At 33.6% G+C, this 25,304-nt stretch overlaps 1 protein-coding gene across 1 annotated transcript; it reads right to left on the reverse strand.

The window, feature by feature from the left end:
- Positions 1-1,311: 1,311 nt before the first annotated feature.
- On the reverse strand, positions 1,312-24,824 carry LOC137809498 (cellulose synthase A catalytic subunit 8 [UDP-forming]-like). Its single transcript, XM_068610605.1, has 24 exons — positions 24,496-24,824; positions 24,204-24,303; positions 23,551-23,612; positions 23,271-23,330; positions 20,052-20,111; positions 15,534-15,590; positions 15,140-15,182; positions 13,080-13,157; positions 12,083-12,407; positions 11,842-11,998; positions 11,655-11,738; positions 6,982-7,213; positions 6,535-6,626; positions 6,362-6,413; positions 6,129-6,276; positions 5,318-5,587; positions 4,548-4,893; positions 4,257-4,394; positions 4,013-4,138; positions 3,718-3,930; positions 3,141-3,366; positions 2,853-3,052; positions 2,319-2,672; positions 1,312-2,139 (listed from the first exon to the last, which is right to left on the reverse strand). The coding sequence occupies exons 1-24, from the start codon at positions 24,625-24,627 to the stop codon at positions 1,552-1,554; spliced, it is 4,143 nt and encodes a 1,380-aa protein (XP_068466706.1). The 5' UTR covers positions 24,628-24,824; the 3' UTR covers positions 1,312-1,551.
- Positions 24,825-25,304: the final 480 nt, after the last annotated feature.

Consider the following 25,304-nt stretch of genomic DNA (forward strand, 5'->3'; position numbering starts at 1 on the left):
CCTGGGAGTCTTATTCTCTGGGGTCAGAACTTTTCAACTGAATTACCACAGGGCGAGTGGGATCCAGCTTGTCCTTGGGGGTTTCACACTTACATTTTCATTTCTTTTAGCTCACCTTTCATAACCCTCTTTCTAATCAATACTTTTATTATATTCCGATATGATAACTACTCTTCATTATCATGTCAACAACAATGGTTTTCACTTTTCAGTAAGACAACAGACAGAACAACCATGGGGTAAAAGGAAGCACTCAGCGTTATCATTATTATATTTCTTCTCTTTCTTTCTTTTAGATTTTTCTTGTCATTTTAGTTTCCTTTCATTCTTTATTGCCAAAAAAAAACTTATGTTCTTTATTTCTTCCATAAAAAGAAAAAGCATTGTAATTATTTTGAGATACCCTTTCAAACTACGTCAATCCTGTAAGACATCCTTTTATTTGACGTTTTTTATGCATCTTTTGTCTTGGAAACTCTAACGAGGGCATCAGCCAAACTTTTGCCATAAATCTATAATTTGAGGCTCAGCATATATACCTGTTTACTCGAATTTTAAAATTAAAATTAAATGGGGTTGAAACCAAAGAGTAAAAAGGAAAATTAGCAAGAGAAAATACACATCTTTCAACCAAAACTTATCAGACTGAATTTGAATAAAACAATGTTGATAACAATAAACAGTATCATGGAATTAGAGACGAGGAAGGGAAGAAAAATATATTTTTATTTATATATTGCAAATTGAAGTTCGTTAGGGGATATATAGACAAAGCAATAACCATTACAAGTTTGATTTAGTGAAAAGAAAAACAAATCAATATATTTTAAAGGTAAATATTATGAGTAATAATTTATAATGTAATATTGAATATTTTAATGAAAGACTATTATAGATCCTTAAATAATAATAAAATATTTTTAAAAAATTAAAAAGAAAATAGGGATGAGTATAAGAAAGGAAAAATTTAAATAAGTTTTCTATTATCATAATTTGTTATATGTGGTATTGTTGTAGTGATCTATTATGCATTCAAGTTCCTAATCTTTTTAGTCGAGGCAGATTTGTATCGCGATTTTGTGGTATTTTGATATTTGTATAAAATCTTTAATGTTGATATGGTTGTAGTTAAGGAGCGCTTGGTTAGTGTTAGGGTATAAAAAATCACTTCTTAATAGGTTGTGTAGGACCTGAAAGGCTAGGGAAGATGAGTCCTGCTAATAGCAAGAAAGTTTGAAGTATAGGCTTATTCAATAATGTAATGCTGGTGAGTTATACGCAAAGAAAATTGGTGAGTTTGGTAGACAAATATATGCGGAACATTGGTAATCTTGTCATGGTGATGGAAACAGTGACAATAAATCGAACAACAACTTGAACTTCAACTTCTCAATGGACATAAAAAATCTCTATTTTTCACGTTCATAGATAATATAAATACTTAGGCCAATGCTTTTAGATTTTCCATTCAGTTCAAAATGGCTACAAGTATTGTCCCATGCACTCTTATACATATTTTCAAAACCTCTTGGTAAACATTCTTGTAGTGACTTAACAATCTATGGCAATGCAGGTTTCAGAGAGGGTTTCACTGTCAACTTTGTTCACGAATGGGTTTATCTTGACCCAAATAAGAGAGAAGACAGAGGCCATTAACACTGACCATAGAATAACAATGGTTGGTGTGCGGTTTTGGCGACCCATGAGACCTTTGAGGAATGGGTAGAGATGAAAAATCACCCAGAATGCAAAGAACACTTTCCCAAAGAGGGGTCCCCAAGACTCGTACCCCCCATTAAGTGCGTCAGAGAATCCAGCAACAACACCAACCAAGTTAACAATGATAAGGGTTGTTGGAGGAATCAAGAGAGTAGTCCACTTGACAAGGTAAAGTTCACCAAACTCACTGTCTTCTGCAGCCTTAGCAGTGACAGTGAAGTTGGTGTCAACACCAGCCAGCATCTTTAGAAATCCTTGGAACACAGCAAATAGATGGGCTGAAACACCTCCAATCACCCAGAACTGCTCATTACGCCACAAATCTTCAATACTAACGCCACTCCAGCGCAGCTCAAGCACACTGGTTATTATAATTGAGAGGAAAAGTCCAAGAAAGAGAAGACTTGCAACGTTGGAAAGCTGTGACAAATTGTATAGAACAATGTAAGGCATTGGTGATTAGTAATGAACACTTTTCTCGGGCTTTGTTATAAATATTTATTTTTCATAGGACATTTACAGATGAACCATGGGGATTACTCAAAATATAATAATTCTAACTAATCATGCTAGAACAAAAACAAAGATGAGGAAATTACCGTTGGTATGATAAATTTTCCTGTGAGGAGACAAATGGCTGGCAAACAGCAATAAGCAATAAGTGGAAGGGATGTAAAAGGGTACACAATGGTGTTTATGTAAGCCATTCTCTGCAGCAATTTGAGACGGCCTCCAGCAAATCCATACCAGAGGGGGCAGTGTCTACTTAGGAAAATTTCAACTGATCCAAGTGCCCATCGAAGGACTTGGTGCAATCTATCAGACAGGTTGATAGGTGCAGACCCTTTGAATGCAGGCCTCAAAGGCATGCAGTAAATTGATTTCCATCCTCGACATTGCATCTTGAACCCCGTTAAGATATCCTCTGTTACTGAACCATAAATCCAACCAATCTGAAAGGGTTTTAATTAATCAATGAAGCAACTACAGGTAAAAAAGTGAAGTAATGAATCTAGAATGAGATTTTAAATGGTACAAGTCCATTAACAAAAGTATAATTCGAAAAGGGAATAGGAAAATGAGAACCTGAAGAAGGAATTAGTACACAAATAAATATAATATTTAAGCCAAACCTCTTTTCCCCAATCAGTCTTTTCTTCATATCCACAGCTAATTACGTGAATGGCTTCCTTGATCAGCATTGAGGGATCTGCAGATTCAGGCACTCCTCCATTCTCCATTAGTGTAGATTCAATGAAAACAGTAGACAAGCCAAAAGTTTTTTCAAAGCTCATTTGTGAAATCAGCATTGACCTCTCATTGTCATCATAATCTGGATGAATGAAGAAAAGAAACCAGAAGAATATTTCAAAGATTCTTATGCTTCCTTAAAACTGATTCAAAAAATTGACTAAGCTTACTGTCAATCTCCTTGAGATTATAAACAGCAGCTTCAAGTTCTTCCCGCTTTGCGTTTCTGTAAACGCCATCTGTGGTGGACTTCTTCGAGGGGCAGCAACAGCATGATGATCTTGGTAAGCTGGGCATAGAAGGAGGGCTATAGCCGTAAAGTGCTTGTCTATTGAAAACACACCCAGTCCCCACATATACTGGTCCTTGAATGCCATCAAGTCCTTTCATGTTAACCTGAAATGAACAATTAAAAACCATCAAATAGGGATGAGGGTTGGGAAGTATAGAGTTGTGTCCATGATTTTACTTCAACGTTGTTGAAAGTTACCGCATTGCATGCATGTACTGTGTGTATTTGATGAAATCTTTACATTAATATTGCTAACAATCAGAATATCAGGACAGGAACAGAAGAAATGCAAAAGAATTAGACTCTTAATCGCAAAACATAGAAAAACTAATCCTTTTTTGTCTCATCTCATGACTAGGAAGAGTATTTAAATAATTGTTTGAAGTTTCAGCCACATAAGGAGATGCCACTTCTCTATTGACCCTAGATGAAATCTCGCATCGATATTAACTCACATCAAAGAAGACTGTATTGCGATTGGCATATCGATCACTACGATCAATACCGTCAAATCTTTGGGGGAACTGCACATAGCACACATCTCTACCAACTTCTGGATCCATGAGAAAACACATTGCTTCCCTAACGGCTTTGCTGTTGTTAACATAATGATCACAGTCAAGATTGAGAATGAAGGGAGCATTTGTGAGAACTGCAGACCCTCTCACCTGCATAAATCCATACAAACATCTAACATTATAAAATCTTATTATCCTTTATATGAAACATCAATGAACTATCTGCACATACCAGTGCATTTTCAGCACCAGCTTTCTTGTGATGTTGGTAACCTGGTCTTTTCTCTCTGGAAACATAAACTAGCCTGGGAAGTTCATTTCCTTCTATGTCACGGGCACCAGTGTGTCCAAGAAAAACCTGAAAGTGGTAAACGTAAATTTTGCTTAAAGTATTACGTGAATATGTAGTAATAATTGTTTGCTAGAACTTAACTTGCCAATCTTATGATCATAAAAGACAGAAATAGTGGACATACCTGAATCATGCCAGGGTGATCACGTGAGTTATTTCCCGGCCAAGGGGTACCATCTTTCATAGTCCATCCTTCTTCTGGTGTTTTCTGAGCCTTAGCTACCATAGCATTAACTCGTACTTTATACTCATCATAGTCTCTCTGGCAGAATTGAAAGGTAATCAATCATGAAGAGGTTCCTCTAAGATACTCATGTTAGAAAAACAAGGTGGTGAATACAAGTAAATCAGATATATCTGACTATCAAAGCTGTTCTTTCGCTGAAATCATAAGTAGGAAGCTTTACACACGTACCTTCATTGCTCTACGCTCCTTCACGAAAGAAGGTTGCACCTTGTCCTTCAGGTAGTCAATCTTCTGAGAGAAGTAATACTCGGGTGCTCTTGGTTCAATTGAAAACTTCTTGCAAAATGGCACCCACTTCCTTGCAAAGTCAGCAGTCTCCACAAGAGATTCGAATGTGAGCATTGCAGCACCATCATCTGACACATAACACGATACTTTATCTACTGGATAGTCAACCGCAAGGATAGAGAGCACTGTATTAGCAGTGATCAATGGTGGCTCTTTCAAAGGATCCACTGTACTGACAAAGAAATCAACAGCGGCAAGTTCATTGGTTTCACCCTCTCTTTCAAACCTGGCATGACATTATAGAAGTGTGCATCAGCATCCAAAGTACAGCCTCAGTATCAACTCTTCTCGGTATTACTTTATTGAATGGATATAATTTTGACTAAGAGTAAACTTCCACTCTCCCCTAATAATATGTTCATTAAAATCATTTGACTCATTACGCAACAGTTTTCAACTCGTCATAGCCAAAATTATTCAATGATGTGACAACACATGATCACATTCATCATATAGAACTTTTTTACATAGGGAGTAGCTAAAAAATTGGATTATATATTTCGTTAGTTCATTTCTATAGTTGCCTTTTGCAATTCCTAGAAGAGAAAGAAACAGAAACAAAAACATTCCCATTCTACAATATGAATTCTAGTGCAACTTGAATAACAAGGCACGAGACATCTTAATATCTCAGTATTTTGTGCATTTACCTTGCAGACAGATTGTCAATAAAAGTTTGCCTATTGACAGGAAACCATTTAGGGAACTGATCTAGCACCCAGGAAAATGCAAACCAGATCTCACAGATGATAGATGTCAACCACAGAGGAAAAGCACTATGAACAGGGTTGGTAACTCGATAATGGAAGAAAAGACCCAATATTATCAATCGCATTATTATCACAGTTCTGTATGGTGCTATTTTGGATTTTGACATTGGAATAGTTACTGAAAGTGGCGCAGCAGCAGCTTCTGTGGGCCTGCAAAATATATCGCCATGTGAATTATAATGAATTTTATTACAGATTTGCAATCAGAGAATTGCAACAAAAGTCATTAATACATGAAATGTACTCAAATTAAATCAATAGTCTTGCAAAACAATTTGGTGAATGATCAAAAGCAATTATTATACACAGGAAAAAAAATGAAATTTTAATTTGATATAATAGCTGGTAAATTACATTTTCAATACACTGAAGAAGAGTAAAAACGATGATTAAAGTGGTCCTGACAGTTGAAATAGTAAAAACATGTCTTCCATTGATTCTTCATATCTCATTAGGAGGATAAAATATTGAAATGTTTTTACATTTAGATTTTATCTTATAACTATGAGACTTTACCTTGAAAAATGTATGATTTCTCACATCACTTGAAAATTAATCAAATTTTTTTGCTTAATTCCATGCTTCAAATTAAACATCTCTTACAATTAGCCTAATGCACAAGGCATACTTCTATAATGCCATATTAAATTACCCATCTCGGGAGATTTGTGTCATTTCTCATTGAACTCACCGTTTTTCTTCCATCTGCTGCTCTGGTGGAACGGAAGCCTCATTTTCTACCTTTGGTGCAGCCTTTTTCTTTTTGTTCTTTTTATCCTTTCCCTTCCAGCTTTCAACTCTATTTTTCCAAAATGATTTCCCAGATTCTTCGTGTACTTCTACAAGAAGAACCATATTATAATGATCAATGCTTACTTCTAAAGAAATTGTAAGGAAAAATAATCTGAAATTTCTCTCATATACCACTATCAACCGTGGATACTGAACTGGCATGTCTAGCGTGGAGTCCAACATCCTACAAAATTCAAGTTGTGACTGTTAGTGCAAATGCAAACAATTAAAACAATATTCCAAAAGTTGCTGTTTTTCCTAAAAACAAAGACTTGTCCAACTATCAATTCCATGTAAACCATCACCTGAGAGTTACTGATTTCGGAAGCCATCGTGGATTGATTTTCATGAACTTCTATCTCATGGAAATCCTCCTCCTCCTCCTTTTTTGTTCTCTCTATAAAATACACAAAAGGGGACAACTTAGGATGTTTCTAAAGGCAAACCACTTCATGAAATGATTTTACTCGAGTGAGAAAGAATTCTCAGAAAACAGAAAAAAAAGCAGTCATCTAAAAGATTTATAGATTAATTAAACAATGCTAAGTACTTTTCGTTGCCTCTTTCTCACAAAGTAAAACTAATATACTCTATTACTTTGTTGAATGATTCTTTAAATGTAATAAGCCTCCTAAGATCATCAGTTTGGGATACAAGAGCTACAAACCCACATAGCAGACAGAAGCAACTTAGAAATTCTTTCTTGGAATTAGAAATTAGAAACATATAAAATGTAGCATTAAAGGGTTTACCTTCATAGGGAGTGCCACACTTCATGCAGACCCTATGGTCCTCATTGAGCTCATGCTCAAAACAATCCTTGCAAATTGGGAAATTGCATTCATGACAAGCCACAAACACCTCCCCATTATCATCAAGTCCCACTTGTTCCCCACAAGTATTGCAGAGGGGAACACCAGACTGCACCATCTTTTGGTTATTTTTGCACCACCTTCTATCTAAGGGCCAAAAAAAGGCTGTAATCGTTCACTGACCTTTGCCTCTGAAGCTCATATCCGTTTTATATGAAAGACCATAAACCTTTTGGAAGGGTGGAGAAAGCAAGCGTATAGAAATGCAAAGGATGTGTGGATGGTGAGGTGGAGGTGGAGGTGGTGGTGGAGGGTTCCTTTTGTGAGGTTGGAAAGTTGGTGTTGTGGTTAAAGTGGTAAACAACATAAGACTATAAGGCTGAGAGAAGAGAAGCAACGTCTATTTTTTGGGTGAAGGGAGCAATGTATCAGATTATGGCGGGAAGTGTAAACGAGGCTTCAGTTGACAGCTGAGTAGGTTACATCAGTTGATGAAGTGATTATGTTAACTTTGGAAGTTCAAGGAATTGCTTTTTCACCGCATAATTGCTTCCTTTACCTATCACTGTAACCAAAAAAGGTAACCTTTCAAAAAAATTATACTTTTCAGAGTAATGTTATCCAAAACTTTTCCTATTATGCATTCCGAAAACATTTTCAAGACATTAATTCTGAAATAGAAATCAAGAATAGTTATGCAATATATAATCTAAAATTCTAGATTATTCATTAATCCTCCACCTTTTCATAATAGTTGAACTCCTTCTAATTCTTGTTACGTGATGAATTTGGTGGTTTGATATTTTCTGAAAATACAATCATAGAACCATGTAGTGCAGATTCTGATTACCTATTTCAGTACAAAGTTTTTAAATTTTAGATTTCCTGAAATTAAAATAATTTGCTTTCCAAATTAATATTCTGAATAGACTTTAAATTCTTCCCAAACTTTATTCCTAAGGATAAAGTTATTTTAGATTGCACCTTTCGAAATATATTTTTGGAATTCTCATCCTAAAATATTTTTTTTTCTAAGTCTTGAAAAATATGTAATTTAAAAACCTTTTCTTACATTTCATATATTATTTTTGGGAATGCAATGAACATGTCCACGAAACAATTATTGAAATAAAATAAGCCAAGAAGTGTTTCATGCAACTTTTAAATATATTGAAAATGTTTCTTTTAGTTGGTTGAAATTTATTGAAAGATTATAAAATTTTGTAAATTTTAAATTTTTTTAATAAAAAAAATCTAATTTTGTTAAGAAGTGGGCTTTAAGCCTAACTCAACCTCATAAAACCGGCTCATAAGGGAAGTTTGCACCCACTTATCGTGCGTGGAGATATATGTTATGAGTGGTCCGATAACGGTCCGTGGGTGGCCTGATAAACCCAACAAATATTAGTTAGAATAGACTCAAAATGGCTCTCATACCATGTTAAGAAGTGAACTTTAAGTTTAACTCAACCCCATAAAACCGGCTCAATGAGGTGAGGTTTACACCACTTATATACTATGAAAGACTCTAATATCTAGTCGAAGTGGGATCTCCAACAAATTTTATAACTTCTAATAAATTTTGATCATAAAATTATTAGAGAATATAAAGGACTAATAAAGTTCAACTCTTTTATATTTCTTTTTTCTCTCGTTTACTTTCAATCCAAAACAAATTCACTCATTTTATTTTTCTTAGTTGTGTTTCTCCTCTCCTCGGAAATTATGTTAATAAAGTTCAATGTTTTCATTTATCGAAGTGTTTTAATAATTGTTTTTCTAAAAACGACTAGCAATATATAATTTTCAACTTATTATTAATTGAGTTAACATTTATTAAAAAATATATTTCTTAAAGTAGTGTATAAATCTCACGTCATAAAAAATTATTATTTTCACATTAATTGTCAAACATAAATTTTGTCTACTAAATATATATATATATTACATCAACTTAAATAAAGATATATTTTAATATATAAGTGAGTAAGACAAATCTTATAAGTCAGTCGCATAATTATTTAGGTTAAAATTAAAGTTCACTTCTTAATAATATACACTCTAAAAATATTGAAGAAATAGATTGCAAAATATGTTATTCCATTTTTAACAGTGTGTTATAGAAGTAAGTAAATATATTACAAATGTATTATTGTGTGTTACTATGTGACTCTACTTATCATATGACGATTTAGCAACAATAATTTTAAAAAAATAATAAAACAACACAATAAATTTCATTAACAATACAATCTCTTAAACTTCAAATATCAATATCGATCCTCTTTGAATAGTTGGTCTAAATTGATACATGGAAGTCATTTACCATCAAGAACATTTATGATATACTATAACACAAAGTTAACGTAGCAATACGAATAGGTTACGAGATTTTCTAATAATTTTAAAAATATTAACTTAAAGAAACAAATATTTCTTTATTTAATTGTGATTCGCTTTGTTGAATTTTCTCCTTTCTCTAATAAAAATATAACTCAAGTACTTATAATTTATGAGTTGACTTTTAAAGAATGTCATTCATCATAAATATCCAAAGTGAGACCCAACTAATTAATAATGATATTTCAATATTTATAGGGATGTAAATGAATTTAACACTCGTGAATTATTTAAATTTGACTAGTTATATATTCAATTAATCTTGTTTGTTTTACTAAACAAATATAGTAAGTCCCAAATTTACGAGTTTAAGGTAAAAATATATATATATAAGTAACGTAGGAAAGTGTATAATAATAATAATTTCATTTAAAAACATCAGTTACATACATTTTTATATTTAGATTTTTTCTTTTAATCTTATTTTCTTATTTTTACTTTATCTTTTAACGCAAATTTTTTATTTATTAATATTACATTAAAAACCTGAGAAAACTTAAAAAATGATGAAAGAGTAAATATTAATTGTTATAAATCAATTAAAATATACCTTACTTAAAGTTTGTAGTTTTAATTAAGTCTACATTTAATTTTTTAAATTTAACTCTTTTACTCATCTTGAGACATTTTTTTCAGCCTATGATTCAAATAATTCAATAAGTTTGATTTAATTATCTCTAATTTTCCAATTTTAAATGGAGAACTTTTCATCAGTTGGTTTGTTTGTTGCTAGCAATAAATTTTCCAATTCTATGTTGCTCCAACGTTATACATCCAATAACTCGAAATGATACAACACTTCATCCTCCCAAATATTAAATATGTTAGATATATATTTTTATCCTTAAACACAATATTTAATCCTCCCCAAAATATAACTCCCATAAATCTCATTAACTATTCTCAATAACAGGATAGCACTATATGGGTCCATTAGTATGTTATTATGTCAAAAGGATATTTTTCCTATTAATTAACATTGAGAATTTTCTACAAGAAGAAAAATAATAAATAATATTTTTTGAAATTAAAAATATTTTTCATAACTTCAAAATCAAAATTTTGAAGAAATTAATGAAAACATTGTTTTTACAAATTAATTCATGTATTTACTAAATTAAAATAAGTTGATTTTATAATTTTTCTTCCAATCGAGCCAAGATAATTATCATAAAGTAGACTTAGTGTATTACAAATTCACATACAAGAACTTGTTCACCTACAAAATGTCCATTTCTTTTTATTTGTTATTTTCACTTCTAATATAATAACTTTATATTTGTTTTATTTTTTATTTTGTCAAAAAAGTATACTAATATCATGAAAAAAAAAATCTTGTTTCATCCAAACATTTAAAAATAAAGTATACTTTTTAGAAATAAAAATAAAATCTAAACGTTTTTCACAAAAATTTTAACGACGTTAATTAGATTCATTTTCAATTCTACTCCCATACTTCACTGTTTCAACGACAAATAGCAGTAGAGAAACAAGTCCAAATTCAGATAATAATGCATGTATAAAATAACTTTCTAAAAAAAATCGTTTATGGATTATATTGAATGTGGGTTACAGATGTATCAATGAAACATAATTTCGCCCACTTTAGGCATGAATTTGGTCATCGTTGAGTCTAAGTGTAAAATGGGTGGGTTACTTGTGCAGATATCGGACCAATTCCTGCACACAAATTACTATAGAGTAAAATTTCCATCGCAAAAGAAAAATGCAATATCAAGGTTCGTCTTCTTTATTCATTCCATTTAGCACTTTAGCTCGGTAATGTACAGTAGAACAAGTTACTTTAATCAGATTTCACTAAAAATTACTTGAAGACATCAATTTGCACTAAGACACCAAGCAAGACTAGCTTCACTTCTACCAGACCTAAGATATTTACAAATAACAGCTTTTTTTGGACAACTACAAATAATAGCTTTGACACCCGAAATTAGAAGTAAGGAGTATATGCTATAGAGGCAGGCAAAATCATATGAAGGATGAAAAAGTGCATGTAAACATGGCATGAATCACACCATGCAAATAGTAAAAGCAGGCACCTAGGCTAAGAGCTTTGTGCTTTTAGAACGTTTCCTGTAAAGAGCACGATCTTCAGCATAAGTGCAACATAACAATTTCAGTCATTTTAGGTTTGCATTGCTCTCCAGGAATACACGTTCCAAGAATCAGTGTCCTCTAATTTTAAACTATGCTATAGAGTAGACCTTTACTACTTTAGACGTATCACACACAACAAGGTTTTCTGTATCAGCTGAGGTGGTACACAGCCAATTGACCTGCCAAATAAAGCGTACAAATGAATGCATTATAGACATTTGGCATAAGCAAAACGAGTAACCAATCGAAGAGTTCCAACGAAATTTTATAACAAAAACTCACTTTTCGAGGTACTTCAATGTTCAAATGTAGGATATCATTGTTGTCATCCTCACTTAACCCAGCATCTAGATAAAGGGACCAATTCCACACCTTCACAAACTTATCATTTCCTCCAGATATCAAGAATTTCCCTCTTTCCCCGAACATTGACAATGCCCTGTCACCCACATGAGTTAGGGGACAAGTCATTCGTGAATTTGGCATTACAGTTGCTAATATTGCAGATAAATAATGAACTTACAGGCTGGAAATAGCCGCAGTATGGCCACCTAAAGTGTAATCCAAATGCAACCTCTTTTTACCATTTTTATCTGCCTCTGTATTGCTAGATGAACTACCATCTTTTGATCTTGAGTGTGATCCTTTTCGAGAATTTGAAGAGCTTTTTGATTTTGTAGAAGCCATTTCTGTTTCGATATTAATCACATCAATAGCTCCATCACCCCTAGCAACAGCACATATTTTGTCTAATTTATCTAGCATATCAACTTCTGGAACAGCTATTGCATGAACAAAAGCAGGATTGACACACCGCCCAGCAATGCTACTACTCACATCAAACGTAGCTGCAACAAAGAAAGGGCAGGAATAACAAATTACTTGTTCTTTCATTTGTTTATAAAATTACGTTTTCCCTTCATTTCATGTCAATCATTTATTACTCTTACCATTTTTTAGAGTGAGCATGTTAGCAAAAGTAAATAAAAGGAAATGGCTCCATGTAAATAGTTCCAAGTTCCAACTCTAAAACTAAAAGGACAAAAATAGCAAAAGCATCATTATGCACTAAGTGTCAGCCTGTTCAGTTATTATCGAAACACATACATGCAAGCCTCATATACAGATATCCAAAACTTCCATGCTTTAACATTTTCTGTTTCTTCAAAATCATACTCGCTTGGGACTTGCATTTTCTATTGTCACTAGTCACTAAACAGCATTTTCATATTTATTTCATTAGTAAAATACTTTTAAGTGGCCCAACATTCTTTTTATCTGCGGTAGAATCATGGTGAAGGGTGGCTATGGTTGCACAAGCCTTTGAACATAATTAAAAAATCATTATCCTAGTAGTTTCCTTTTGCTACATGTATTTAAAAAAAAGTAGAGATACGAGATGTGAGGACTTACTGCCATTGCAAATGTCAAATGAAAAAAAAACACTACAGGAGACTTTAGTTTAGATAATCAAGTCATCTCATACAAAACTTTCTAAAGACAAAGTAAGATATTTATACCGAAGTCCACTACTTTGTAGGGGTGCCCTTTGGAGAAGTCCCACAACATGAGCATTGAATCAAGACCTCCACTAATGACTGGGAAAAAAGGTTAATAAAAATGGAGCCAAGTTACTATACATATGGATGCCAATGCCAATTTCTGTAATACTAGCATGAAATTTACACAAACAAATGAGGCTGTTATTGTAAAACCTTATACACTTTAACCCCAAGGTTTCCAAAATTTCATTTTAAATAGATTATTGCGCTTGCACAAATTCTTTTGATTAATCTTACCAACTCGTTAGTCTTAGGACTCTAAATATTTTTGTTATAACTTTCCTAAATATAATTTTCATACCTACAATCGCCAGTAGTTTACATCCACTCAGAATGCATGAGTATTATATTGTTAATATAATTGAGTTCACAAAATAAGTTGTATGGGGTGAAACGATATCACAAAGTTAAACTACTATGAGAAATCAGAAATCAGAAAATTAATACTCCTTCCATCCCAAAATGACAGCAGTTTAGACTATTAAAAATAAATAAATAAATATATGAAGATTTTATTTTAGAATATTTGAGAGTATCTTAAGTGATCTTTTAGATTTATTCTTCTTTTATATTTTGATTTGTTTCCTAATTAATTAGCATCTTTATAATTATAGGAATATCTTATAAGAAAAGAATTCGATTTATTAGAATATATTTATAAACATATTATATCATGTATATAGAAATAAAATATCCTATAATTTGAATCAACTTATGTAAAAAGAACTTTGTGGTATAGTCCATACACAGTTTTTCAGCATATCTTCCATATACTTTTCTCTCATTCAACATAGACTTAAAAATCCAAATTGACTCATGTTCTCACTTTTCAATCTAGCATTAAATTTTTTATTCCTCATTTTTCTCCCAATTCATACTCTCTTAGTCTCAATAAAAGTACACATGTTTCAAAAGGTGGTATATTTATTGTTATTTTTAATCTATGTGAAAAAAAACCTTGAACTGCAGTCATATTTCAACATGTAATATTTTTGTTAAATAAACCGACCTTAAAGGTCAATGAAGAAAAATGTCATGCTGTGTCTCGATAGAAACAAGAATCACAGCAACCTAATCAGGAATTAGTAGTACTTTCCATTCCCTCTTAAGAAGGGAATGATTATTTTGTTTCCTAGTTGTCTTTAATAATATGATTATTTGTTTTAATGATAGGAGCAATAACAAAGCCAGAAGTTATACACATGTTTGGTTACGTGTCCACTGCAATGTGATCCACATCCACACAAGCATTATTATGAGAATAAAGTGTCTCAAGCAGTCATGAGCATGTAGAATAATATTGATACCCTCCCAACAATTGTATTCTTCTTGGTTAGAGCATGTAGAATTTGACACAAACTTTTATGTTCCTTTCTGTCAGAAAAACTGTTTCTGATATTATTCATAGAAGAGGAATTACTCTTAAATAAAATACAAAGACTTAAATAACTGAAAATCCTAATTCAGGATAATGATCCTGTACAATAAATATAAAATATACTTTCAGCCTATTAATCATCCTAATTATGGAATGTAATTAAATATCCTCATTATGTAATTAAAACTGCAAGGAAATATTGACTGCAGCATAAATCATGGGATTCTGACACTGTCCAATAAGATAATTGGTATTCTAAAAAGCTACAAGGACAACTCACACATATCTACTCTACACATAACCATATCTCAAGGTCCGTTGAAATAAACTTCTTCTGAACTACTTATAGAAGAAAAATGAAAAAGACTACTCAAAAAGCTAGAATTAACCTCTAGCTAAGCTAATTTCTAGAAGTTCTCTCCCATTAATTTTTCTATAAGTTTATTTTTTAACTTATCATAAACTAATTTTAACTCACGAAGCTTTTTCCATTTTTTTCTTATTTTCTTCTCTTACAAATGCTTTTGAATAAGTTATCTAAACAAACCCTTATTCTCATTAGATACCATGAATTGTACTGTGAGGAAGAGGGGATCAAAGAGTTTTATGCATAAAAAATAGCAAGAGTTTATCTAAATACCTTCCCAAGATCTCCAAGGAAGGAATTCCACAGTGCTACATATCTAAAACTCAAGGTCAAGGTAAACAATAATATTGAATTACTTACTAGTTATTGAAGAAAAGAGAGAGAAAGCATGAGAAGAAAAACTGCATTCTGTTATTAAAGGATAGAGATACAGACATACATACAAGTCTAAACAACAGACAGCTGTATCCAGCTTATGACAGCGGTATACAGTTGAGAACTGCTCTCTTAAACAGTATATTCACATAGTTATAGAACAAAATAATATGAGAAAAAATTAGTGGGGAAGGGGGACCTGGAAAGATGAGACATTAGTGAGTTCAGATAAAACTCCTGATTTACATCAGTAGAAGCCATGTAGTGAAGCATAGCTAAAAACCAAGGATACACTTGTATGACCAGCTCGAAGTGTTTTATACAGGCATTGCTGGCGAATGTCAATTATCTGTAAAAGAAACTTCAATTAATAATGAAGAAAATGAAATTTGTATGATATTAAATGTTAACTTGGCTTTTCTCAAATTAAAGAAATGGGAAAACTAAAGTTGTAAACAAAACAACAAATAGTAAGTCAAATTATACAAGAAAAGACATCAGCTTTTAACTCATCAATTAAAAGCAGTATTAGTCATGTTTTATGGCAGAATACAATGCAAATTTGTGGTTTCTTATGTAATAGATCAATATTGCTAGTAAATGTCATTGAAGGAAACAAGATGCATCCAAGAGGGTAGACTTTGATTAGTTTGAGGCTTAAGACAAAGTTGATGGTTGCGGGAAGGGTTGGCATAGCACAAGGGGAAGGGTGAATATACTAATTACGGGTTCCCATCATAATAGGCAGGGTATTAATTTTGCTGCCAAGGAGCATAATTTAGTGGATCCGATGCATAATTTGGATTAAATCTAATATTACAATATGAGGCATATAGCCAAACTTGTAGCAAACCTGACACTAAACATTGCTACCATCTCCTCGGCCATATCTTTTTCCTCTTCAGCCTGAACGACCACCTTAACGATTGGAAAAATAGGAGTTATCACTTAGAGTTTGCAGGCTGAAAACTAGTGCCTGCAAAATTCTCTTAACACGCAGAAACAGTAGTTGTAGCTTGTTGTGAAGAGACCTGAACTAGTGCTTGAGTAAGATTCAAGGTAGAAACAGAATCAAGCATCTCTTTCTGTTTATTAAGGTTACTTTCTTGAGCAAGAAGAATAGATTCAACATCATCAAAATCAAACCGGTTTGGATTGCTATTAACAAGAGCAACCACAGATTCATATTCAGCTGGTAAAGATTAAAGAAGTGCATCAGGACGTTCTTGAATACAAACAATTTCACCAATGGGAATAAGAGAATTGGAGATCATTTTGATGATGAGGAGCTGGAAAATTGATCAACTTGAGAAAAAAGGACAAAAAGCAAGTCTCTCCTGGGTTCTCATTTTTATATAGAAACTAAAAATTAATCCAAGATACAATGAAAGAGAGAAAGGAGTATAAAACAAGTAAATGCACCTTTAGGACCCTAGGTACATATGATAAAGTCTATTCTAACACTCCCCTTGAAGTTGGAGCATATGGATTGTATATGTACCAAACTTGAAACAAATAAATTAAATGATGCCCTCAAGGATTTTGTTAACATGTTTGCAAGCTGATCCTTGGATCCGATAAACTCAGCACAAATTTCCTTTGATAACAACTTTTCTTGAATAAAATGGTAGTCAATTTCTATATGTTTGGTCCTCTCTTGAAACACATGGTTGGAATCAATGTGGAGATGCAAAATTATCACTACATCTTTATTTGTTGAATCTCAATTTTAATTCTAGGAGGAACTTTTTTACCTACATAAGTTCACAACTCAAAGACGTCATTGTCCTATATTCAGCTTCAACAGTTGATCAAACAACTACATTTTGTTTCTTGTCTTTCCAAAAAATAATATTTGCTCCAATGAAAACATAATATCTTGTAGTAGAACATTTAATCATAGGTATCCTTCCTAATTAGCATTACAATATCCAAAAATTTTGGTAATCCCTTTATCTTCATATAAAGGACCTTGTCCTAAAGCCTTTTTAAGGTATCTTATAGAATATGAATGACAACATTCTATTAATCAATACAAGAAGTTTGTATGAACTAACTAACAATACCAACTGCAAAAGACAAATCACGTCCAATAATAATAAGATAAATTATTTTTCCAACAAGACTTCTATATCTGTCTAGGTTAAAGAAAGATTCACACTATTATGCCATTAATGTCTTATTTGTGACAATTGGACTATCCATTGGTCCACAGTCAATTATACCCATCTGTTTTGGGATATATAGAGCATATTTACTTTGACAAATTACAATACCTTCCTTTGATTGGGCTACTTCAATGCCTAAAAAACTATTCAAGACATCCAAGATCCTTGGTCTGGAAATAAAGGAAAAAGTGTTCCTTTAGTTGAGAGATACTACTAGTATCATTCTTTTAAATAACTATATCATCAATAAATACTATTAGGTAAACACATTTTTCAAAGGAAATATGACAGTAAAAAATCGAATGATCTATCTTATTGCCTTTCACCTCAAAGGTTTCAACAATAACCAAGCACATGGAGATTGTTTGGGACTATAAAGAGAGCAACACAATTTATAAACCAAACCAAACTCTCCCAAAGCAACAAACCCACGAGATTCTCATGGAGACTTCCTCATTTAGATCACCATGAAGAAATGCATTTTTAATATCCAATTGATGAAGAGGCCAATGACAAATAGTTGTCATGGCAAAGAATAGGCAAACGATAGTCATTTTTGCCACTGAAGAAAAAGCATTCATTGGTCATCAATCTAGCTTTGAGGCAATCAACTTCTACAATTGGTTCCAACTTTAATAACATAAACCCAACAACACCCAATCGTCTTCTTCCCGGATGGAAGAGGAACTAACTCACATGTCTTATTATGTTTAAAACCTTGAATTTCAACAATCTTAGCTCATCCCATTCCAGGATGATCAAGTGTTTCATTCACACTTTTAGGAATTGTACTTGAAGACACAAAGGAGATAAATAAAATAGGAAGGAGACAACCTACAATAACTAAGATAATTGTACATAGGATGTGGATTACATATAGAAAAAATATCTTTTTCGGATAGCAATGGTCAACTTGAATCGTCATTACCTGAAGTTATGGTATCGAGTGAAGATTGGAAGGACTTGATGAAGAGGACTCATGTTGGAGCATTGGGCTAGTCATTTGGGTCCTCGATGGGAGGTAGTAAGAGGTGGTGATGATGACTCAGGAGGATTTTGGATGGGATTTAGGTTTTTTCCAAGTCAAATAACTTTCCCATTAAGCTTTTTTGACTTAATGGTGGGAGAACCTAAAAAACAGTGTATTCGCCCATAAGCCATTTTCTACTAGAAAAGAGGGATAAAACGGAAAATCTACAAAGATAAAAGGAGAGCCAAACAACCAACCAACCCATAAGGAAGAGACAAATAGGGGTTGGAATTGGATGTAGAGAGGAGGGTGAAATGAATTCTGGTGGCACAACATCACTCTGGTGGCTAAGAGGCGGCATGTGCTAACACACGCCTGGCAAAAAGGCCACTCATGAGGTAGTTTTGCCTTCTAGATCGATAGGGTTGGTCTTCACTCAAAGAGATGCTCAATTGAGCAAACTATGATTGTCGATGGCAACACCCAATGACAACTGGTGGCCGAACAACATTTTCTTCATCAAACAAGACAAGGACAAGCAGAGAGAGATTAACCTACTCTGATACCAACTTGAGAAAAATAAAAAGAGAAGAAATATTTTAGAAAGTGTGTGCTCTTAGGTTCTCGTATTTATGTACAAATTGTAGATTAATGACATACTATGAAAAAGAGAAAAGAGTAGAAAACAAGTAAAGGCACCTATAGAATCTTGGGTACAACTCAAAACAACTTTTTAATAAAGCCTATTATGAGCCTATTCTAACAGATCATTTACCAGTCCAAGTGTTTCGAAGTTTAGATTGAAGATGTGGAGCCTATACTTTCATTTTCAAATGAAAGTGTTGGTGAACTTTCTCCCAAAGTTGCCAAGAATGATAATAACCAATAACCTTTAAGCAGAGGAAAGAATGTGAATCCAAAGCAACCACTTGCACCCATGGCAAGGCAGTTGGAGGAAAGAAATTGAATCTGTTAGGGCAACAAGGATAATAAGGCAGAAGGAGGAAAATGTAGGAAGGAAATGATTGAAGGGAGAGACCATACATTGTCAAACAGCCTCAAGTATGAATATATTTTTTTTCCTTCAATGATTGACGGTGTGTTTCGTTTTTCTGTTTCACATTAGAAACTTATTTGATCAAGAAAACTTGAAATTGTTCAGTTCTCGTATCAAAATCGAAGATAATGACTTTCATATATAATAATGCATTACAAGTGGAAAGGTGATAAGGGCTGGAATTTACTACTAATATTTGTTGGGAATTCAAGGAACTAGCCTTGATTACAGTCCAGTTAACATAAGAAAGAAGCAATAAAAACTACAAAAAAGAAAGTACTCAAAGAATGTTTTCTTCCCATTGACAACAATCACCCCACAATGATACTCCTCACTCCTCACCGTGCCCCCCACCACCCTCATAACAACATCTCGTCCATGATTCCACAAATTTGCCTCTCCCTCGTGACAACTTTCCATTCTGTTAGCTCCCTCCACTACTTCCTCCTAACATAATTATCCTATCAACTATACTCTTAACCCTTTCTTCTTTCTCTTCTAAACTGTAGTTGGAGGCCCCACTGCCATAGGCCCACGGAATGGATATATTCATCGAGAGCTGATAGATGTGATAATACTATAGGAAATCAGAAGAGGAATTAATACAAGGCATACCTTAACCTCACCATTATCATCTGCTGCAGCAAGAAATGAGGACTTTGAGTTGCATACAACCTGCAAAACCAGATAGATTATTATATTATAACAGCATTATAAGCAAAAGAGCTCACATAGGATAACTTGATATTACAATAGAATGAAGGAATGCACAAGCATCTTTAAGCTTAAATATAGTGTTGTAATCTAGTTTAATAATTTCAATATCCTGTGTGGGTCAAGAAAGTCATACAAAAAAATTGCTGGAAAGTCACCTTAATTATTGAAAGCCTTGACCTGCCTTAGTTGCAGCTTCCTTAGGTTGCCATAATTGCAGTGTTGAAAGGGTATCTTTAATCCCAAATTCATTAAAGATATGAATTAAATAAAGCTTATGAAGTTTGAGCGATCCCTATGTTGGTACAGGGCCCAACAACACAGACAGGCCCAATTGACAGAAGGACCAGCCTCAGTGGATGAAGGATTACATAATGTAATGTAGGTTTACTTCTATTAGCAAATGGGCTTTCGTTTAGGCCCAAGACTATGTAACCCCAAAAATATTACCTATTCAGGTGATACGTTTTGGAATAATACAATGAGAAAGTTTTTACCCTAGTTTAATTCTCTTGTTCCCTATGTATGTTCTAATTATTGGTAGACTGTAGCGAAAACCTAACACCCTACCTTACAAGCAGGTTTTATTGGTTTGAGTTAGATCCTAAACTCAAAAGTCTAACATAGTATTAGTACTTATTCTATAGCAATTGTAAATTCGTAAACTTGGAGAAATAAGGTAATGGGAGGCTAGTTATGCTTAACACAACTAGTTCAAAAATGAGCCACCAAAGTATCTAACTACACACTATAGCAAATGTGCCTGAATCATCCCTTTTGATTGTATGACACCAACTAGTTGACCACACCTTTAGAGATTACAGTAAGGTTGGACGGAACAAGTCTTTTAATACTCTTATTCTTAGGATCAAGACCCTCGGCAATGAGAGCTATTGAAGAATGTCTCCCACCCAAAAGAGAACAAAAATAAAATAGGGAGACTTTCAATTGAAACGTGTTTAGGGAAATCATGACTATTAGAGATAAAATTTGATTAAATATGATGTCATTTTATTGGGAAATATCTTACCAAATGTTTCTCATTATTGGATATTGATATTGTTACTTATTAATGTATCTCTTCTTTATTATAAATAAGAATACTCGTGTGTACAATACATACAATTTATTATAGTCATTCTTTGTTTCTCTCTTGTCAGCATGGTAATAAAGTAGTACTACCATTCTCCATGATGTGCTTTGTCACTAATGTTTTTAACATGGTATCAAAGCCTAACAAGAAGGGAACTCAAATTTGTGCTTTCCTAGTTAGCCCATTACTCATAAGAGTAAATTTTATCAAAATTGTGTACGTTTCCAATTTTCCATGTCCCCCTGTTGTCACTATTCACACCAAATACACCATTCAACACCAATATCACAATTCATCGATTGTGCCCTTGTTCCCCACCAATGACTTCCAATGAGCTTTCTTTCCAGTCAGTGTTATTGTTTAACGTAGATGTATTTTCAATGAGTATTGTTCCCTACCAACATTTTTGCAACTAAGATTGTTTACCACCAATGCTTTTCGACAAATGGTGTTTACCACAAACCTTTTTCTTGTGCGTACTATCTACAGCCGATGTTTTTCCAGCATGTAATGTTTATTGTCAACATTTTTCTAACAAGTTTCTTTTTTCATCGAGCTATTTCCAACCATTGTTCACCGCTAACATTCTTTTGCAAGTATTGTTTACTACTAACTTTTTTTTGCGAGTATTGCTCATCGTCAATGTTTTTTTTATGAGTTTCTTTTTTTTACTCTCTTTCGACAAGATTTTCCTGGCTAGCGACCTCCACCTCTACCATCACCTTGTTGTGAGGTGGTACCATTCTCAAAAAACTTATGTTACTATTTTCTGCAGGCTCAAAGGATGGGAACCCTTTATTTGGTGTCTGCATTCACTCTGCTGGAAATTCCAGTGGCTGTCTTAACTTTTAAGGCATGCAGTCTCCTTCCATCTCCATTTCTCCCTAGTTCGGATTTGCCACAGGTTACCTTCCCAGGGCATGAGAAATACTCTCCATGTTCTAGTTGATTTATGTTCGTTGTGTTTTATCCAATGGTGCTCTTTGGACTTCTTTAAAGTCCTCTGTTTATCCTTAGTAATTGTGTTTCATACCATCTGCAACTGGAGACTGTTCTCAGTGCTGGTGACCTCAAGTTAGAAGCAGAATATCCGTTTGGCCAATCACCGAGACCCACAACCATCTGCCTTCCATACAGTACCACCTTCGCTACATACACAACTTCCTCACCATGAGAGTGCATGGCTTTTGCATGCAGCAACCTGCTTCTGGCAACACCCCACCCTTACAGTGCTACTCTGACCTCCTTCCTGTCCACCCTCAATTTCTAGGTCTTATATTTGGACAGACATCAATTAATTTTGCCCCGTTTCCAGCAACTGAATTTTAAAGCATCTACCAGTCAGCTTTCCATTAGAAGCTTTATTTCTGGTCTAAGTCAACGCCCATTCCCTATAACAAGCAAGTCTACTACAGAAAACACCTCAAACCCTGCATCATCTGCACTTTCCAACGCCTAAGACTACCTTGAAGGAGAATGTTAGAAGATTAACAATATGTTACAACTTACTTATCAGCACTTGGTCAAATATAATTATGCTCATTGGATGGTGATTAGGCTATAAGCTAGATAGTGTGATGTGATTATTAGGCAGTAAATAGCTCCCAAATTATTTCCTCAGTCACTCCATCAATAGATTGTAACCAATTTGTAAATAATAGATCAAGCGTGCAGTTGGAACACAATTTTTCTCACCCTCTCTCTTGCAACACAATTCACTAATGTCTCTTATCATTTAAATCCACATGGACATGAAACCCCAATTTGCTTGATTTTATAGAGAAGTACAAGTGATGTGACCATTGAAAAAATTAAGACTAGAGAAATGAAATAGCCAAAGAACAAAATAGTAACTGAGTTATGCTAGCCTTTATTGACAGTAACAAAACGATAAAAGAAACACCTTCAATAAATGTAATAGAACTTTGTTTCATTTTTATATACCAAAAATCAGTAGGGATATTCGAAAATCTGGAAATAAGTGTCTAATATTATATTTGAATACTAACCACTTATCTAGTATCTACCTTGTTTATCTCCTCTTTGTTATAATTATAACTCTCCAATGGCTTCCATTGGGCAGCAGCCTTCAGTACACAACAAAACACAGAGGATCAGTATAATTGATAATAATCGTTCTAAAGAGCAAATAATTAAGGTAGAGCAAGAATAACAAAATACGCATGTATATCCAGATATCCTTTAGAAGAAACTAAATATGCAGTAATAAAGCAAATGAGGGCATATTGTACAAGGAAATAGAAAGGACAGAAAAATCATACATCTTGGACACCATAACATGCTTACCAATCGCACATCAAAACCCTTGATTTCCTTTCCAGAGGAGACATAAATCGTATCTTCCATCCCTGGTTCAAATGTCAATTGTTTTTTAAGAGATGTAACTAAGTAAACTTATCTGCTGGATTTATCGATGGGATATTTTACTGCAATTAAGATGTGTTTGATTTGTCCACAGAAAAAAAGATTGCTGGACGGTACAAAAAACTCGTCCCATGTGTGATACAAAAATGGTTTTAAGACAGCAAATAAAAAAGGATGTGTTATAATAATCAAAGTTTTGTAACTGTTTTAACTGTCATTCAGAACTTTAAATACTTGTAATGTTTTAAGTGAAATGAGAAAATCCCTCTTATTTTCTCTCAATTAGTGTTTCTGTGTGTGTGAGTGAGTAGAGTGCTGTTTTCCCAACAGGATGATGAAGTACAAGACGAGAATCTGAAAACATTTTGCTAAATAAACCATGGTACAACATTCTGTCCCATGCATAATCTTACTAAAATGTCAAAATTATCCCACTCCCTTCCTCACTATAAAACCCTCTCTCCCCAAAACCAGTGTGCACGAAGAATAGCTCAACTGCATTGAAAATGAAAACATAATAACAAATTGAAAACAAAGATGGAAAAGTGAAATCAAAACCAATAAATAAAACAGACCTGACTTGAAACAAATGGACGAAACTGGCTCCACGCTAACATCCATAACTAGTTGCGGCACATCAGGGCATCGCAGGTCAAACCAGCAAACACGACCATCCTGTGTTAAAAACAAGCACAGCAAGTGCTGATTAAAATTATGAAATAGTAAAATAATAATGATAATGATAAAAGATTAAATCAAGAAAAGCATTGATGAATCTTGAACCCTAGTGATTAGTAATGAAGCAACAGAAGATATGAATAAGAGGAATGGCATTCGAAAATTGGATAAGAGAGAGAAGAAACTGACATCGCCGGAAGTGACGATGACATTAGAGCGTTCGCGTGAGGAAATGCAGCAGGTTGTGCTATCGTCGTGGCCTTTGAGTCGTCGAGGCTTCAGCTTAAGCTTCGGCACCGCTTTCTCCGCCATGGATGCCATTTCTGCTTCTCTAAATTGTAGACTTTAAACCTAAATTTATAAGACGAAATGAATTGATGGCAGAGAAGGAAGGGATGGAGCGAAAACGAAAACGTAGTATTTGGATACGCTGAGGGATACGAATGGAGTCACCAACTTGCTTCGGTGAAATGAAACCGCGCCAAGCCTCACTTCACTTACAACCGGGCTCCAGGAATCTATTTATCTTTCGTATGCTATTTATATGTTCCTCGATTCTCAATAGAATTAAACCACTCTTTTGGGACAGTTATTTTTCAAAAATATTTTTCTCACACAAGTTAGGTAACCTAACCCGCAAAAATTACATATAAATTTTATTTTTTGGTTCACAAACTATTTTATTATTATATATTAAATTCTTCTAAATAACCCGATTTTATCGATTGATAATAATCCGTATGTATATCATAATTTATATATGAATCTAAATTTGTAATAGCAAATGTTTTGTTTTGTTGTTCAAATTATTAGGAAAATATCTTGAAAAGGATTGATTAAACAATGGTCAAATTTGAGCATTCTATATATACATAAAGCCACCAAACAACACTACAATACATTCTTTTATCTTCTATAGAGTTTATATTTTCTTGTGTGTATCAACTTGTAAAATAGTGGGAGTGTAATAACTTTCTATTCTATGCTACCTAAATCAA

Source organism: Phaseolus vulgaris, chromosome 2, assembly GCF_000499845.2.
Source record: "Phaseolus vulgaris cultivar G19833 chromosome 2, P. vulgaris v2.0, whole genome shotgun sequence".
In the NCBI taxonomy this organism is placed as follows: Eukaryota; Viridiplantae; Streptophyta; class Magnoliopsida; order Fabales; family Fabaceae; genus Phaseolus; species Phaseolus vulgaris.

Excerpts from the sequence above, each read along its gene's own strand:
- LOC137809498 (XM_068610605.1), bottom strand. The coding sequence starts at position 24,627 with ATGGCATCCATGGCGGAGAAAGCGGTGCCGAAGCTTAAGCTGAAGCCT. Across the intron at positions 6,414-6,534 it reads CCGAAATCAGTAACTCTCAG|GATGTTGGACTCCACGCTAG; the intron begins GTGATGGTTTAC and ends TGAATTTTGTAG. Across the intron at positions 3,931-4,012 it reads CTGGTGCTGAAAATGCACTG|GTGAGAGGGTCTGCAGTTCT; the intron begins GTATGTGCAGAT and ends GGATTTATGCAG.